The sequence below is a fragment of the Hemitrygon akajei genome, chromosome 18 (genome assembly GCF_048418815.1).
Source record: "Hemitrygon akajei chromosome 18, sHemAka1.3, whole genome shotgun sequence".
NCBI classification, from domain to species: domain Eukaryota; kingdom Metazoa; phylum Chordata; class Chondrichthyes; order Myliobatiformes; family Dasyatidae; genus Hemitrygon; species Hemitrygon akajei.
The window spans coordinates 10,299,016-10,314,657 of record NC_133141.1 but is presented as its reverse complement, the minus strand read 5'-3'; the positions used below and the strand labels follow the sequence as shown (position 1 = coordinate 10,314,657).

Here is a 15,642-nt window from a genome sequence, read left to right as displayed (position 1 = left end):
TGCAGTTGGAAGTTCCCGTCTGCTTCATAAGAGTGACAATCATACCAATACCCAAGAAGAAGTAGGTAGAGGTTGATAGATTCTTGATTGGTCAGGGCATGAAGGGATACAGGGAGAAGCCAGGAAATTGGGGCTGAGAGGAAAATTGGATCAGCCATGATGAAATGGCAGAGTAGACATCGGTGGACCAAATAGCCTATATCTTAATCTTTATCTAGATCATACATTCATGATCTGAATGATGGGGTGGTAAATTGGATTAGTAAGTATACAGATGATACTAAGGTGGCGTTGTGGATAATGAAGTAGGTTTTCAAAGCTTGCAGAGAGATTTAGGCCAGTTAGAAGAGTGGGCTGAACGATGGCAGATGGAGTTTAATGCTGATAAGTGTGAGGTGCTACATTTAGGTAGGACTAATCAAAATAGGACATACATGGTAAATGGTAGGGCATTGAGGAATGCAGTAGAACAGAGTGATCTAGGAATAATGGTGCATAGTTCCCTGAAGGTGGAATCTCGTGGATAGGGTGGTGAAGAAAGCTTTTGGTATGCTGGCCTTTATAAATCAGAGCATTGAGTATAGGAACAACACACACAAAATGCTGGTGGAACACAGCAGGCCAGGCAGCATCTATAGGGTCTCGGCCCGAAATGTCGACAGTGCTTCTCCCTATAGATGCTGCCTGGCCTGCTGTGTTGCACCAGCATTTTGTGTGTGTTGTTTGAATTTCCAGCATCTGCAGATTTCCATTGAGTTGAACAAGTTGAAAGGTTGAACAAGTTAGGTCTCTATTCATTGGAGCGTAGAAGGTTGAGGGGGGATTTGATCGAGGTATTTAAAATGTTGAGAGGGATAGATAGAGTTGACGTGAATAGGCTGTTTCTATTGAGAGTAGGGGAGATTCAAACGAGAGGACATGATTTGAGAGTTAGGGGGCAAAAGTTTAAGGGAAACACGAGGGGGTATTTCTTTACTCAGAGAGTGATAGCTGTGTGGAATGAGCTTCCTGTAGAAGTAGTAGAGACCAGTTCAGTTGTGTCATTTAAGGTAAAATTGGATAGGTATATGGACAGGAAAGGAGTGGAGGGTTATGGGCTGAGTGCGGGTAGGTGGGACTAGGTGAGATTAAGAGTTCGGCACGGACTAGGAGGGCCGGAATGGCCTGTTTCCGTGCTGTGATTGTTATATGTTATATGTTATATACCTGGGTTTCAGCACCTAAGTTACAGGGAAAGGTTGAACAAGTTAGGTCTTTATTCTTTGGAGCATAGAAGGTTGAGGGGGGACTTGATAGAGGTATTTAAAATTATGAGGGGGATAGATAGAGTTGACGTGGATAGGCTTTTTCCATTGAGAGTAGGGGAGATTCAAACAACGACATGAGTTGAGAGTTAAGGGGCAAAAGTTTAGGGGTAACACGAGGGGGAACTTCTTTACTCAGAGAGTGGTAGCTGTGTGGAACGAGCTTCCAGTAGAAGTGGTAGAGGCAGGTTCGGTATTGTCATTTAAAGTAAAATTGGATAGGTATATGGACAGGAAAGGAATGGAGGGTTATGGGCTGAGTGCGGGCCAGTGGGACAAGGTGAGAGTAAGCATTCGGCACGGACTGGAAGGGCCAAGATGGCCTGTTTCCGTGCTGTAAACCATATATGGTTATATGGTTTTCTTATGGTCTTGAGGCCTACGAGCAGGGTGAGCTACCTCAGTGACTCTCGCCCAGTTGCACTCACATCTAAAAGAAGGCAGGACAGCTGCTATATTTCATTAGGACTGAGGAGACTTGATATGTCACCAAAGGCTTTTGCAAATTTCTACATATGTACTGTGGAGAGCATTCATCGCTGTCTGGTATAATGGGAAAATTGCATGATTGGAAAAAGCTGCAGAAAATTGTAAACTCATCTGGCCCTGTCATGGGCACAAGCTTCCTCAGCATTGAGGACACCTTCAAAAGGTGGTGCGTCAAGAAGGCTTCGTCCATTATTAAGGACCCCCATCACCCAGGACACGCCCTCTTCTCATTGCTACCATTAGGAAGGAGGTACAGGAGCCTGAAGGCACACACTCAACAATTCAGGAACAGCTTCTTTCCCTCTGCCATCCAATTTCTAAACCCATGAATACTACCTTACTACTTGTTTGCTCTTTGGCACTAATTTAATTTTTTACATATTTCTTATTGCATTATATAGTTTTTATTATGTATTGCAATGTACTGCTGTCGTAAGACAACATAATCCACGACATATGCCAGTGCTATTAAACCTGATCCTGATTCCTTCCTTTGGCTGCAATTTGGTGCCACAGCACTGGCTGATGATGTAATGATACCGGTAGAGTATAAATCTAGTACACTGAAAGCATCCAGTCTTTTGCTTCAGGAGCTTGCTGACATTCTGGGTCGCGACTGATGCTGTGGGAACAGTGAAGGTGTGCTGCAGTGGGAGTGGAGTCCGAATGCGTACTTTAGATAAGTGTTTGTAACTGGCTGTAATTTGAAGGGTTTACCTAATGTTTAGTGTCTGTCTTGTCATGCAAATAAATAGTTAACTTACTTACAGGTAGTGAGTGTCTTCTGTTCCCAATCATCGAACCTGTGAACCTATTTTCACACGATAGCTTTCTACCAAATGGTGCGGTAGATCATTCATTCAGCTTGGAATAGTGATGTCCAATGTCGCAGAGGATTGGTTCTCACATGAGTTGGAGCCGTTACCAGATTTTATGATGGATATTAATTGCAGCACTAGCACCAGTTTTCTGCTTTGGTCAACAACAGCTTTAATGCTCTACAAGTGATGCACTACCTCTATTTTAACATGTAATTCTCCTCCTGTTTTCCAGTAGGTAGAAATGGAAGAAAGTGAGACCCTTGATTTTCAGGCTCTGGAACAGGAGATGCAGATGGCTGTGGCTATTGATGAGAAAAATCAGCGAGAAAATGATGCCAAGTTTAGAGCAGTTCATCAGAAAGTGGAAACATTTGAAGAATTTAGGTAACAATGAAGTTAACATTGAAAACTATTGCCAAAATCTGCTGTCAGATGTTGTGAGTCCTAATACACTGGGAAATGACTACCTTTTGTAAAGGGCATTCAGGGCCTCTGTGATTCCTTGTACAGGTAACATGTCTCCCACAAGTACTGTTCTTCACTCGGCTGTCTGGGTCCCTCTGACAGCTCACTCTTTCTCCTGGGAGCATCCAACACCACCCTCCAGTCATTATTGCACCATCTGTTGATTAAATACTCAGACTCCTTTGTCACTAGAAGCCTGCTGATTGTCTTGTGGTGTATACTTTTGTACATTGCTGACCAGATCACCGCTGCTAGGCTTAAGTGTAAGCAGTCATGAGAACTGGTGGTATATCACTCAAGGAATGCATGCTGACATTAACTGAATGAGGTGTTGCATAGGGATATCCATTAAAGCTTTTCTGGGAATCTCACTAGTGAAAATCAGAATTTATGGGATTTTCATAAGTGGCATTTGGATACCTCTGGTATGAAATTAAGTCCAGTTAAAGTATCTAATCTGAGCATAGCCAATCTAAGGCCAAGGATTATTACATTTTTTTAATATGTACCCAACCCACATATCATTTGGGTCCTGTCTGGCTTAGGTTGTGTGAAGGGATGTGAAATTTCCTGTACTTTTACATTCCAGTCCAGTCCAGTCCAGATTTTACACTGAACTGATCAGTTTCTTAGGAAAAAAATAAGACCTGGCTTTTGTTCCCTATAGCTGGCACTTAGCGTAAACAACTAGATTGCAGTTCTTAAATTATTTAGGAAATGATTTGCAGCAGGTGTTCCCAACCTTTTTTTTATGCCACCTTTGAGCAAGGGGTCTGTGGAGCCTAGATTGGGAACCCCTGATTTACAGTTATTTTGTTAGTCTGCATTAACTTGCCACATTTTTTTAATGAAAATTCATTTATTAGAAACCTACCAGACAACAGCAATTATACTTAATCATTTCTGATGCTGTCTTTCTTATTTCACAAATTCAATGTCTTATTTTCTGTTCATAGACTCTGTTCTGCTTTGGCTAGTTGATTTGGGACATAGCAGTTCTGGCATCTTTTGCAGGCAGATCAAGAAATTGAGCTAATTTTTGTGTTGGCTACACTCTGAGGTGATTTGGAGCAGTCAGCCTGATCACACCCCAATCTGCTTTGTGCATTATTTAAGAGATGGCCTAACCGAACTTGAGCCCAATGACCTATGATATTTTTCTTGCAGATTTGATGAGATGCAGCCACAGGTAGTCTGATCATATTGAGGTTGGTTCAGCTAGCTACGGTTTGATATCAACAAAATGCAGCAAAATAATTCTGAACTTATTTTTGAAAGTTATTTGGAACTTCTGTTTAAGGTAGCTTATAAATGCAGATTGTTTCTTGGGGAGGAGGGTGAAAATTGAACAAACTGAAGCTCCATGGCTATACTAGGGAATCTGCATTGTTAGTGATATAATCTTTCAGAAGAGACATTAGCTTTCTCTTTCACTTGAAAGTAAAAGATCACATGGTATTGATTCAAAGAGTAACAAGGTGTATTACTGGTATCCTGCATTATATTTATTTCTATTTAGATTTTTCTATAGCGGATTATTTGCTCATTGACACACTGCTGTTTTTGTACATAAATTATTTGCTTCCTTCTGCCCTCTCAAATATTCCCTCTCTCTACCTTCCCTGTTTTTCACCCCAGGACTGGAAGGGTTAATGTATGAGCAATGTTTGATGGCTTTGGGCTTGTACTTGCTGGAATTTAGAAGAATGAATGGGGACATCATTGAAATCTACTGAATATTGAAATTGTGGATGTGGAGAGGATGTTTCCAATAGTGAGAGAGTCTAGGACCAGAGGGCACAGCCTCAGAATACAAGGACATACCTTTAAAACAAAGATGAGAAGGGACATTTTTACCCAGAGGATGGTGAATCTGTGGAATTCATTACCATAGATAGCCATGGAGGCTAAGTCATTGGGTATATTTAAAGTGGAGGTTGGTAGCATTAAATGTTATGGGGACAAGGAAGGAGGTTGGGTTGAGAGGATGGATAAATCACCTATGATTGAATGGCAAAGCAGACTTGATGGGCCAAATGACCTCATTCTGCTACTATGTCTTATGGTCTTTTCTACATGCTAAAATTAACTTTTTTTTTGTTTTCTCCATTACAATGGCAGCTGCACTTTTAAAAACACTTATATGGCTAAAATGTGCTTCTGGATGTCTTGATAGTGAAGTTAGAGGCACAATTTTCTGAAGGACCTGGTGGACTTAACTCTCAAGTATGTACGTATGACACCTTTAAGTGGACAAAAGTACATCACCACGGCTGAAAGAGAGGAAGGAGGGGAGGACTCCAAGCCAGACTGAAATGCCAGGGAATGAAACTTCCTCTTCTTGATGTTCCTCTACTCTAGCTATGATGTTGTGACCATTACAGAGACTTGGATGGCTCAGAGGCAGGAATGGTTACTTTGAGTGCCAGGCTTCAGATGCTTCATAAAGGACAGGGAGGGAGGCAAAAGGGTGGGGGCATGGCACTGCTGAACAGTGATAGTGTCATGGCTGCAGAAAAGGAGGAAGTCATGGATTGTCGACTGAGTCTCTTTGGGTGGAAGTTAGGAATAGGAATGGGTCAATAACTCTACTAGGTGTTTTTTATAGACCACCCAATAGAGACAGGGACATCAAGGAGCAGATAGGGAGACAATTCTGGAAAGATGTAATAATAACAGGGTTGTTGTGGTGGGAGATTTTAATTTCCCAAATATCGATTGGCATCTCCTTGGAGCGAGAGGTTTTAGATGAGGTGGAATTTGTTAGGTGTGTTCAGGAAGGTTTCTTGCCACAGTATGTAGATATGCCTACAAGAGGAGAAACTGTACTTGATCTGGTATTGGGAAATAAACTTGGTCAGGTGTCAGATCTCTCAGTGGGAGAGCATTTTGGAGATAGTGATCACAATTCTATTTCCTTTACCATAGCATTGGAGAGGGATAGGAACAGGCAAGTTAGGAAAGTGTTTAATTGGAGTAAGGGGAAATATGAAGCCATCAGACAGGAACTTGGAAGCATTTTATACCTCCATGTATCATTCTGAATTCCCTCATGATTATAATACCATGTGTGATTTTCTTGGGAAATTGAATTTTCCAAAATTATCATAAGATGATCTTTCAATATTAGAAACTCCTAATATGGATGCAGAAATTAAAGGGGTTATTTCCTCTATGAATTCTGGGAAAGCACCAGGTCCAGATGGGTATACAGTAGAATTTTTTAAATGTTTTTCCTCTACTCTTTCCCCTTGGTTATGCAGGGTTTTTGAAGAAGCAATTAGATTGGGTAATCTGCCACAATCTTTTTATAGAGCTTCCATTTCTTTAATATTGAAGAAAGATAAAGACCCTACTGACTGTGCATCCTATAGACCAATATCCTTATTGAATGTAGATTCCAAGATCTTTTCCAAGTTACTGGCATCCAGGCTGGAGAAGGTATTACCTCAAATTATCTCAGAAGATCAAACTGGTTTTATTAAAAATCGCTATTCTTTTTTCAATGTTAGGAGATTATTGAATATTGTTTATACTCCTTCACATAGCACTTCAGAATGTGTCATTTCATTAGATGCGGAGAAAGCATTTGATAGAATGGAATGGCCATACTTATTTACTGTGCTTGAGAAGTTTAATTTTAGTCCGACATTCATTTCCTGGATTAAACTGATATATCATACTCCAGTAGCCTCGGTGCTTACTAACAATCAAAGATCTCCCTTTTTTCGTTTATTTCGGGGTACTAGACAAGGCTGTCCTCTTAGTCCATTATTATTTGATATTGCTTTAGAACCATTGGCAATTGCTATCAGAGAATCACAGAACATTTTTGGCATTAATCGTGGGACGGATATACATAAGCTATCATTATATGCAGATGATTTATTATTATTTATTTCTGATCCTGAGAAATCCATTCCTGCAGTTATATCATTGTTGGCTCAATTTAGTAATTTTTCCGGGTATAAATTAAATCTTAATAAGAGTGAATTGTTTCCTTTAAATAGACAGGTTCCAATTTATGGAAATTTACCTTTTAAATTAGTTAATGACTCTTTTAACACAATCTTTTAAAAACACAAAAAATTATAAGGACTTATTTAAGGTTAATTTTTTACCCCTAATTGATCAGATTAAATGTTTGTTTACTAAATGGTCACCAGTATCTTTATCTCTGATAGGTCGGATTAATGCTATTAAGATGGTTATTTTACCCAAGTTTATATATATATTTCAAGCGGTACCAATTTTTATTCCGAAATCTTTTTTTGCTAATGTTGATTCAAAAATTTCCTCATATATATGGCAGAATAAAAATCCTAGATTAGGTAAAAAATATTTACAGAAGGCAAAGAAGGAAGGTGGATTGGCATTGCCTAATTTTAGATTTTATTATTGGGCAGTCAATATCCGATATTTGATATGTTGGTTAAAGGATTGGGATTTATCTTTTAGCCCTCATTGGGTGAACCTGGAAATTAAATCTGTACAAGGATTTTCATTGGGTTCTATTTTAGGGTCTTCTCTTCCCTTTGCTCTTTCTAAATTGCAGAAACGAATTGACAATCCGATAGTTAAACATATTTTACGTATATGGTTTCAATTTCGGAAATTTTTTGGGTTGACTCAGTTTGTTTTAAATATTCCTATTGTATCCAATTGCTTTTTTTATCCTTCTATTATAGACCAAGCTTATTCAGCTTGGAAGACTAAAGGATTACTATGATTTTCCGATTTATTTTTGGATAATTGTTTTATGTCTTTTGAACAATTATCTAATAAATATAATTTGCCTAGATTTCATTTTTTTTAGATATTTACAGATGAGGAATTTCTTAAATACTGTACTTCCTACCTTTCCAAATCTTGTGTCTTCAGGTATTTTGGAGAATTTGTTTGAACTAAATCCTTCTCAGAAAGGGCTAATATCAAAACTCTACAATATAATTATGAAGATACGTTCAGAGCCCTTCTATAAGATTAAAAATGATTGGGAAAGAGAACTTAACCTTACTATCCCTATTGAGAATTGGGATAAAATTCTTCAATTAGTTAATTCATCATCTATATGTGCTAAACATTCATTAATACAGTTTAAGGTTGTGCATAGGGCTCATATGTCCAAGGATAAATTGGCTCATTTTTATTCCTATATAAATCCTATTTGTGACAGATGTCATTCTGAGATAGTGTCTTTAACTCATATGTTTTGGTTTTGTCTGCTTTTGAAAAAATATTGGAAAGACATTTTTGATATTATTTCCACGGTATTGAACATTGATTTACAACCTCATCCTATTACTGCAATTTTTGGTTTACCAATGATGGACTCAGTCCATTTATCCTCTTCTGCTTGTCGAATGATTGCATTTCTTACATTAATGGCTAGAAGATCTATTTTGTTGAATTGGAAAGAAATTAATCCTCCTACCGTATTTCATTGGTTTTCTCAAACTATGTTATGTCTAAATTTTAAAAAAATTAGAAGTGTTGTATTTGATACTTCTATTAAATTTGAAAAGATATGGAGACCATTTATTCAATATTTTCATATGATGTAATGTGACCCTGTTCCAAGCCTATTTGTTTTTCCAGTTTTGATTTTACATATGTTGAGAGGATCGGAGTTGACAACACTGATGATTTTGTATTTTTGTTAGATATTATAAACAGCCCTTTTTTATCCATTTTTTTCCTTTTTTCTTTTTTCGTTTTTTCCTTATTAGTTATTAGATTGTTAGATTAGTTTTTCTTGCATATATATTTTTTTCTTTTTCTCTTTTCTGTTTTTTTTAATATATATTATGATATACCTAGGTTTGCTTTGTTTATATGTTACTTGTATTGTCCATGATTTGGGAAGACTCATTTATATTGTAACTATTGCTTATGTATTCTTTCATGTTCAGTTGAAATGTGTATGTTTGTAATCCCATTATCTATGTATTAATCTTCTTATGTTGAAAGATTGAAAAAGAAAGGAACTTGGAAGCATAAATTGGAAACAGATGTTCTCAGGGAAACATATGGAAGAAATGTGGCAAATGTTTAGGGGATATTTGCATGGAGTTCTGCATAGGTATGTTCCAATGAGACAGGGAAAGGATGATGGGGTACAAGAACCGTGGTGTACAGAGGCTGTTGTAAATCTAGTCAAGAAGAAAAGAAAAGCTCACAAAAGGTTCAACAAACTTGGTAATGATAAAGATCTAGAAGATTATAAGGCTAGCAGGAAGGAGCTTAAGAATGAAACTAGGAGAGCCAGAAGGGGCCATGAGAAGGCCTTGGCAGGCAGGATTAAGGAAAACCCTAAGGCATTCTACAAGTATGTGAAGAACAAGAGGATAAGATGTAAGAGAATAGGACCTATTATTGTGACAATGGAGAAGTGTGTGTACGGAACGGAGGAAATAGCGGAGGTACTTAATGGGTACTTTCCTTCATTATTCACTACAGAAAAGGATCTTGGCAATTGTAGGGATGACTTACAGCAGACTGAAAAGCTTGGGCATATAGATATTAAGAAAGAGGATGTGCTGGAGCTTTTGGAAAGCATCAGGTTGGATAAGTCACTGGGACCGGGCTCCTGTGGCAGGCAAGGGAAGAGATTGCTGAGCCTCTGTCGATGATCTTTGCATCATCAATGGGGATAGGAGAGGTTCTGGAGGATTGGAGGTTGTGGATGTTGTTCCTTATTCAAGAAAGGGAATAGAGATAACCCAGGAAATTATAGACCAGCGAGTCTTGCTTCAGTGGTTGGTAAGTTGGTAGAGAAGATCCTGAGAGGCAGGATTTATGAACATTTGGAGAGGCATATTATGATTAGGAATAGTCAGCATAGCTTTGTGAAAGGCAGATTGTGCCTTACGAGCCTGATTGAATTTTTTGAGGATGTGACGAAACACGTTGATGAAGGTAGAGCAGTAGATGTAGTGTACATGGATTTCAGCAAGGCATTTGATAAGGTACCCCATGCAAGGATTATTGAGAAAGTAAGGAGGCATGGGATCCAAGGGTATAGCACTATTAAAGCATGACCTCAGTAGCAAGACTGTTTCAAGGCAACAGTCATGGTGATAGGGAACTGGAGAGTGTTATATGTGGAGTTGAAAATGGACAATCCAGCTACTAAATGTGGGCTACATCTTGCTACACCGAGGCTTCTAATGCCACATCTAGTTAGACATTTTGATGCAGTTTCAGTTCAAATATACCATACCTGGTAACAGTAAAAACTTAACGTAAAGAAGGGCAAAGTATGTATAACTCAATTTTAATGAACTACAGGACTGATGAACTGAGACAGGAAACAATAGAAGGGAACAGGGTAATCTGGAGTCAAATCAGATACAGAGAAAGAAAACAGAAGGTTGGACTGATGGCAATAAAAATAGAGAAATAAAATGTAAAACAGAAATAAAATGTAAAGTTTGAAATTTTTCTTAAAGATTTCTGAAATTTTCAAACTTCAGTAATGTAATGCCAGTTTAACTTGTTCACATGGGCAAAATTATTTGCATCACATTATTAAGAGTTCTTGCACCATTATGCATTAGCTCTGCTTTCTGTTATGAGTTTAAATTAATATGCAAATCTAACATGTTTGTAAAACTAACAGTGAGCTAAAGGCACAATGCTGTTTTTGTGAAATAAATAGCAGATTGGCATAAATCAGTGTGTTCTGGGGATTCACAGCTTGTGGAATAACCCTTCTTTCCTTAGACTTGCTGCCTATTTGCCAATTAATTAATGTGTATCATTAACATGCAATTACTTTTGAAGAAAGTGTTGACCTAGTAATTGGAAAAATCTCATTCTAAGGTTCCTTTGTGCAGCTCTACAGAATAGCCTTGATACAGACGGCGCTGGCATTAGATAGTTGAAGCCTGTCACCCAGTGGTTTTGAGAAGTTGAAGCTTTTGTTTAGTTTTTTAAAAGCCCATGCAGTATTTCGTTATGTCTGGTATTATAGATAACTACACACATTTTATTCTACCTTCTCATTAGAATTCTTTGTGCCTCTCCTGTGCCAGAAAAATCACTCCATACTAATCTCATTGCTACCAACCTGAAGCTGGTTCTAGTATGTTAATTTGAAATAATTGTTTATTGAATCCCCCTTGATTTTTAAAAGCCTTATAATCCATTTTAAATATGGTGTTGAATACAGTGCATGGGAAACAAAGAGAAAGGTAATACAGGTTGAAACTGTCTTATCTGATCCTCTTGGGACTTGACTGGTGCCAGACCTCAGACAATCTGGACCACAGAAATTGTACTGATGTCATATACTGTACTGTTTCTGTACTGTACTGTACTGACAGGTTTCGGGAACTGTCAGTAATCCATATTTCCTGTGAATGAGAAACGCTGACTGAGTTCCCTAAAGTTGCACTGGTTGGTTAATTAACTACCGATTAGTGCACATCTCAGTTCTTAGTTTAGATCTTGGTTTGAATTAATTGGTATACATCTGTCTTACAGATTCAACACATACTGAACCATGGAAATTGTTAGAGCACTGAATGCAGTACTAGAGATTTTCTACCTATATTCCTATTTTATTTTGTGACCACCTTTCCTTTTAAAAACTTAATAATATTGGTTTGTTATTGTCATCTGTACTGAAGTATAGCTTTGTTTTGCATGTCATCTATGCAAATAATTTTATCACCTCAGTGCATTGAGGGAAAACAATAATAGAATGCAGATTAAAGTGTTACAGTTGCAGAGAAAGTGCATTGCAGGTAGACAATAAGGTGCAAGGCCGTAACGAGATAGACTGTGAGGTCAATAGTTCATCATATCACACTAGAGGACCATTTAATAGACTTAAAACAGTAGGGTGGTACATGGTTTCAGGCTTTTGTATCATTTGTATGATGAAAATGGGGAAGAGAGAGAATGTCCAGGGTGGGTGGGGTCTTTAATTATGTTGGTTGCTTTACCAAGGCAGTGAGCAGTGTGGACAGAGTTCATGGAGAGGAGGCTGGTTTCTGTAATGTGCTGTGTCCATGGTTCTCTGTAGATCCTTGCAGTCTTGGGCAGAGCAGTTACCATACCAAACTGAAATGTATCCAGATATGATACTTTCTATGGCACATCTGTAAAAAAAAATCTTCAATTTTGTTCACAATAGAAAAATTAGAAGTTGGAGGAAATGGAAATGTGAAGAAAGGCAGTGAGTAAATCCTGTTTTACCACTTTGTATTCCACAGGGAGATTGTGCTAGCTTCGCATCTGAAGCCTTTGGAATTGCGAGACAAATTGGGAGCAAGGAATCAACCCTGGAATACGTGTGCCACTAAAGCAAAGAGCAGTGTTCAGGTAGAATTATCCAAGGTCAGTATTCAATACTCGAGTAAGGAGATTCTCAAGTGTGGGGTCAATGGCATCTTCTGTTCATCCTTAGAAATCTGCAAAGCATAATTATTAAAGGACTTGGAAGGGTAGATAAGAGTAAGCTGTTTTTTCCAGTGGGGAAAGTCTAGTATAAAACAATTCTTCTTGTAGAGGATACTGGAAGTTTAAAACACTCTTCCTCATGAAGTGGTTGAGGCTGGGGCATCAACTGAGACTATTGAAATGGAGGTTAGACAGGGGCATTGAAGGGTATATGCACAGAGGTTCATCTATAGTTGGTGCTAAATGCAGTATGTAGTAATGTCGGCACACATGAGAGGAGACTGATATGGAATATTAATAGTGGCATGTATCTTTTGGGGCAAAATGACTATTTTTACAAATACTATATAATACTGAATAAAGGCTGTCTGTGAGGAATTTCTTCCTGTTCTCTGTCCTGTCACTTCACATGCAGGGCTTCTTATGCAGCTGTGTTGTAGATAAGTACATTTTAAGATGTGTTGATGCCCTTTCTAAATGTCTTGAACATTTTTCTTTTCCCTTTCTCTGTTCAAAGCTGTATCAAGTTTTAGCCATATTCTTTTTTTAATCATTATGTTCTTCTTCACAAGATAGTGCAAGAGAAATTTGAGGTTCAAAATTCCAGAAAATCACTATCTTTTGAAGCTTTTAATTTAAATGCAATTAGACTTTTTTTTCTTGACACTGTTATCTTCTACCCAGTTTTCCTCTGTTATACTTTAACAAGGTGGAAAAAATCAATTTTTGTCCATGTTGTTGCATGTGAATTTCTGCTTTTCTGTGTTTGCTTTTAATTCATTTCAGACTAGTTTCTTTCTAATTTCTATTAGTTTTACTTGCATCTTCTGTGCTTGTGATGCTGTTTCAAGCCAGTTATTTAGTGATAAATAAAGTCTTACATTATGCCTGTACTTCACTGCCCTTGTGACAATATATTCAAATTGATACTCCTTTCATACCATTTCGCTTCCTCATTTTTTTTTTGTTCATTACTTACTTCATTCTTTTCACCCTTGTGTCAAACCTTTTGGGGTCAATTCTTGTATCTACATAAAAATACAGAAAACCTACAGCACAATACAGGCCCTTCGGCCCACAAAATTGTGCTGAACATGTCCTTACCTTAGAAATTACTAGGCTTACCCACAGCCCTCTATTTTTCTAAGCTCCATGTACCTATCCAAAAGTCTCTTAAAAGACCCTATCGTATCCGCCTCCACCACCATTGCCGGCAGCCCATTCCACGCACTCACCACTCTCTGCGTAAAAAACTTACCCCTGACATCTTCTCTGTACCTACTCCCAAGCACCTTAAAACTGTGCCCTCTTGTGGCAGCCATTTCAGCCCTGGGAAAAAGCCTCTGACTATCCCACGATCAATGCCTGTCACCAACCATTCCCAATATCCCTGACGTTTCATCTACAAGCAGTTAAATATTGCTGGACATAGGACAAAGCCCAAGGAGACACCCAAACGACACAGACTTTTTGAGACTCATGCCTGCTGCCTTCAGCATGTTTTCTTGTCTGCAAACAATCTCTTCTCAGTCTCCCTTGGACCATCTTTATTAGAAAAAAAACAAACACAAGCCTAGCTTTTATTTGGATAAATATTGATATTGATGGAAGCATTTAGGAGGAGTGGGCTGATGTGTGACAGTAATGCTGTAAACAGAAATGTAGTTTAGTACTTAAGTTGCTTGCAATGGAACAGGCCCAATGCAGTCATGCTCCTATGGTTACCAATGGGGTGGCTTCCCCATATTCTGCTGTGGGAGGGGTGCTAGGGTCTTCTCCCAGGAAGAAAGTAATTCTCCAATTCATTTCCATAGACGCTGCATGACCTGTTGATTTCCTCCAGGATTTTGTGTGTGTGTTGCTTTTGAGTGAAGACAATATCATGCTAACACTTCACTAATTACAGCACGCAGATTCCCAGCCCAGGACAGCAGCGGAGTTTAGCCGTGACTGGAGAAGATATTATTCTACTGAACCAGAGAAGTATGCCTTCCTTCTCACCTTAGGTGCCCAGCTCTTGGGAAATATCTTCCATACTGAAATAGGATTTGGACTGCTTGGTGAATTCTTGGTCATACTTTGTGATCATTTCCAACCAGAAGACACGAATGCAATTTATTGGATCCTGCTGCATCTCTCTCAAACTCGACGGTTCAGCCTGAGTGTGGATTTCCTGAACAGCAAAGAGAGGGAGAAGGGCCTAAGGCTGTTTCAACTGCTAGAGCAGAACCTGGGTGGAGTTTTGCAGCAGGGAAGTGAGATAGAGATGAATCTTGAGGCAATAAATATGACAGCGCTCCAACAGTTAATAAAAGCATACAAATTTAACTAGTCCAGTCTTTGTAACTCTGGACTACTCTATTCCCATTCAAATTTGGGAATTCCCCTGCATTTCTGACAGTATAGCATCTGAATTTTTTTTCAAAATGGGAGCGCCAGTCTAAAGACCAGTATTTAAAATAAAAAGCAGTGTAGGCAGTGTGACTCTTTTGGCTTGCTATATGTATCAATAAGATCATGAGCACGTTTAACATCGGCTCTACTTTCTTGCTGTATCTGCATATGCCTTGATTGCTTGAGTGTTTCTAATTTATTGATCTTGATCTTGAATGTAATAGAATGAGCATCCACAGCTCAGAGTAAAGAATTCCAAAAATGTATGGTATTTTTGATTTGTTAATCCCATCTGGAATGTATACATTTGAAACAGACAAATGGAATAGCCATAATCTGTGTTAATACTAGTTTCAAAGTTGCCCGTTACAGTGTCTTGACTGCGCTCTTTATTTCAGTATACTTATAATTTGTTGGGTTGAATCAAATCAATTAAATCACTTTTTAAATCATTGGTGTTGGTTAGAAAGTTAGTTAGAAGCTGATGAATTGGGGGGGGGGGGGGGTGGGAATAAGCTCATCTATTCTTCAGGTACTTCCAGCTCAGTTGTATTTTTGAAGTACAGTACTTTTATTTTTAGTTGTACTGTATTATGTTTTATTACTGGTTGCAATGTAAATAGTAGCTGAACTTTCCACAACAGCTGTAATTAAACTGTTTTTATTTTTAATACTATCTATAAACCATCCATGGCACATAGCAGGAAAAGTGTGTTTGCTGTAACATTTGCTACATGCTGCAAGGACTGTAACATTAAATG

General features: G+C 38.3%; 1 protein-coding gene across 4 annotated transcripts in view; it reads left to right on the top strand.

Annotated features, from left to right (window-relative positions):
* The window catches only part of dnaaf19 (dynein axonemal assembly factor 19), a 78,023-nt gene extending 62,649 nt beyond the window's left edge, over positions 1-15,374 (top strand). For all 4 annotated transcript variants that reach the window (XM_073070758.1, XM_073070759.1, XM_073070757.1 and 1 more), the window contains exons 2-4: positions 2,847-2,998; positions 12,301-12,424; positions 14,394-15,374. In XM_073070758.1, coding sequence (XP_072926859.1) covers positions 2,856-2,998; positions 12,301-12,424; positions 14,394-14,819 — 693 coding nt within the window. In that variant the 5' untranslated portion in view covers positions 2,847-2,855 and the 3' untranslated portion in view covers positions 14,820-15,374. The remainder of the gene's footprint in view (positions 1-2,846; positions 2,999-12,300; positions 12,425-14,393) is intronic.
* The last annotated feature ends 268 nt before the right edge of the window (positions 15,375-15,642 follow it).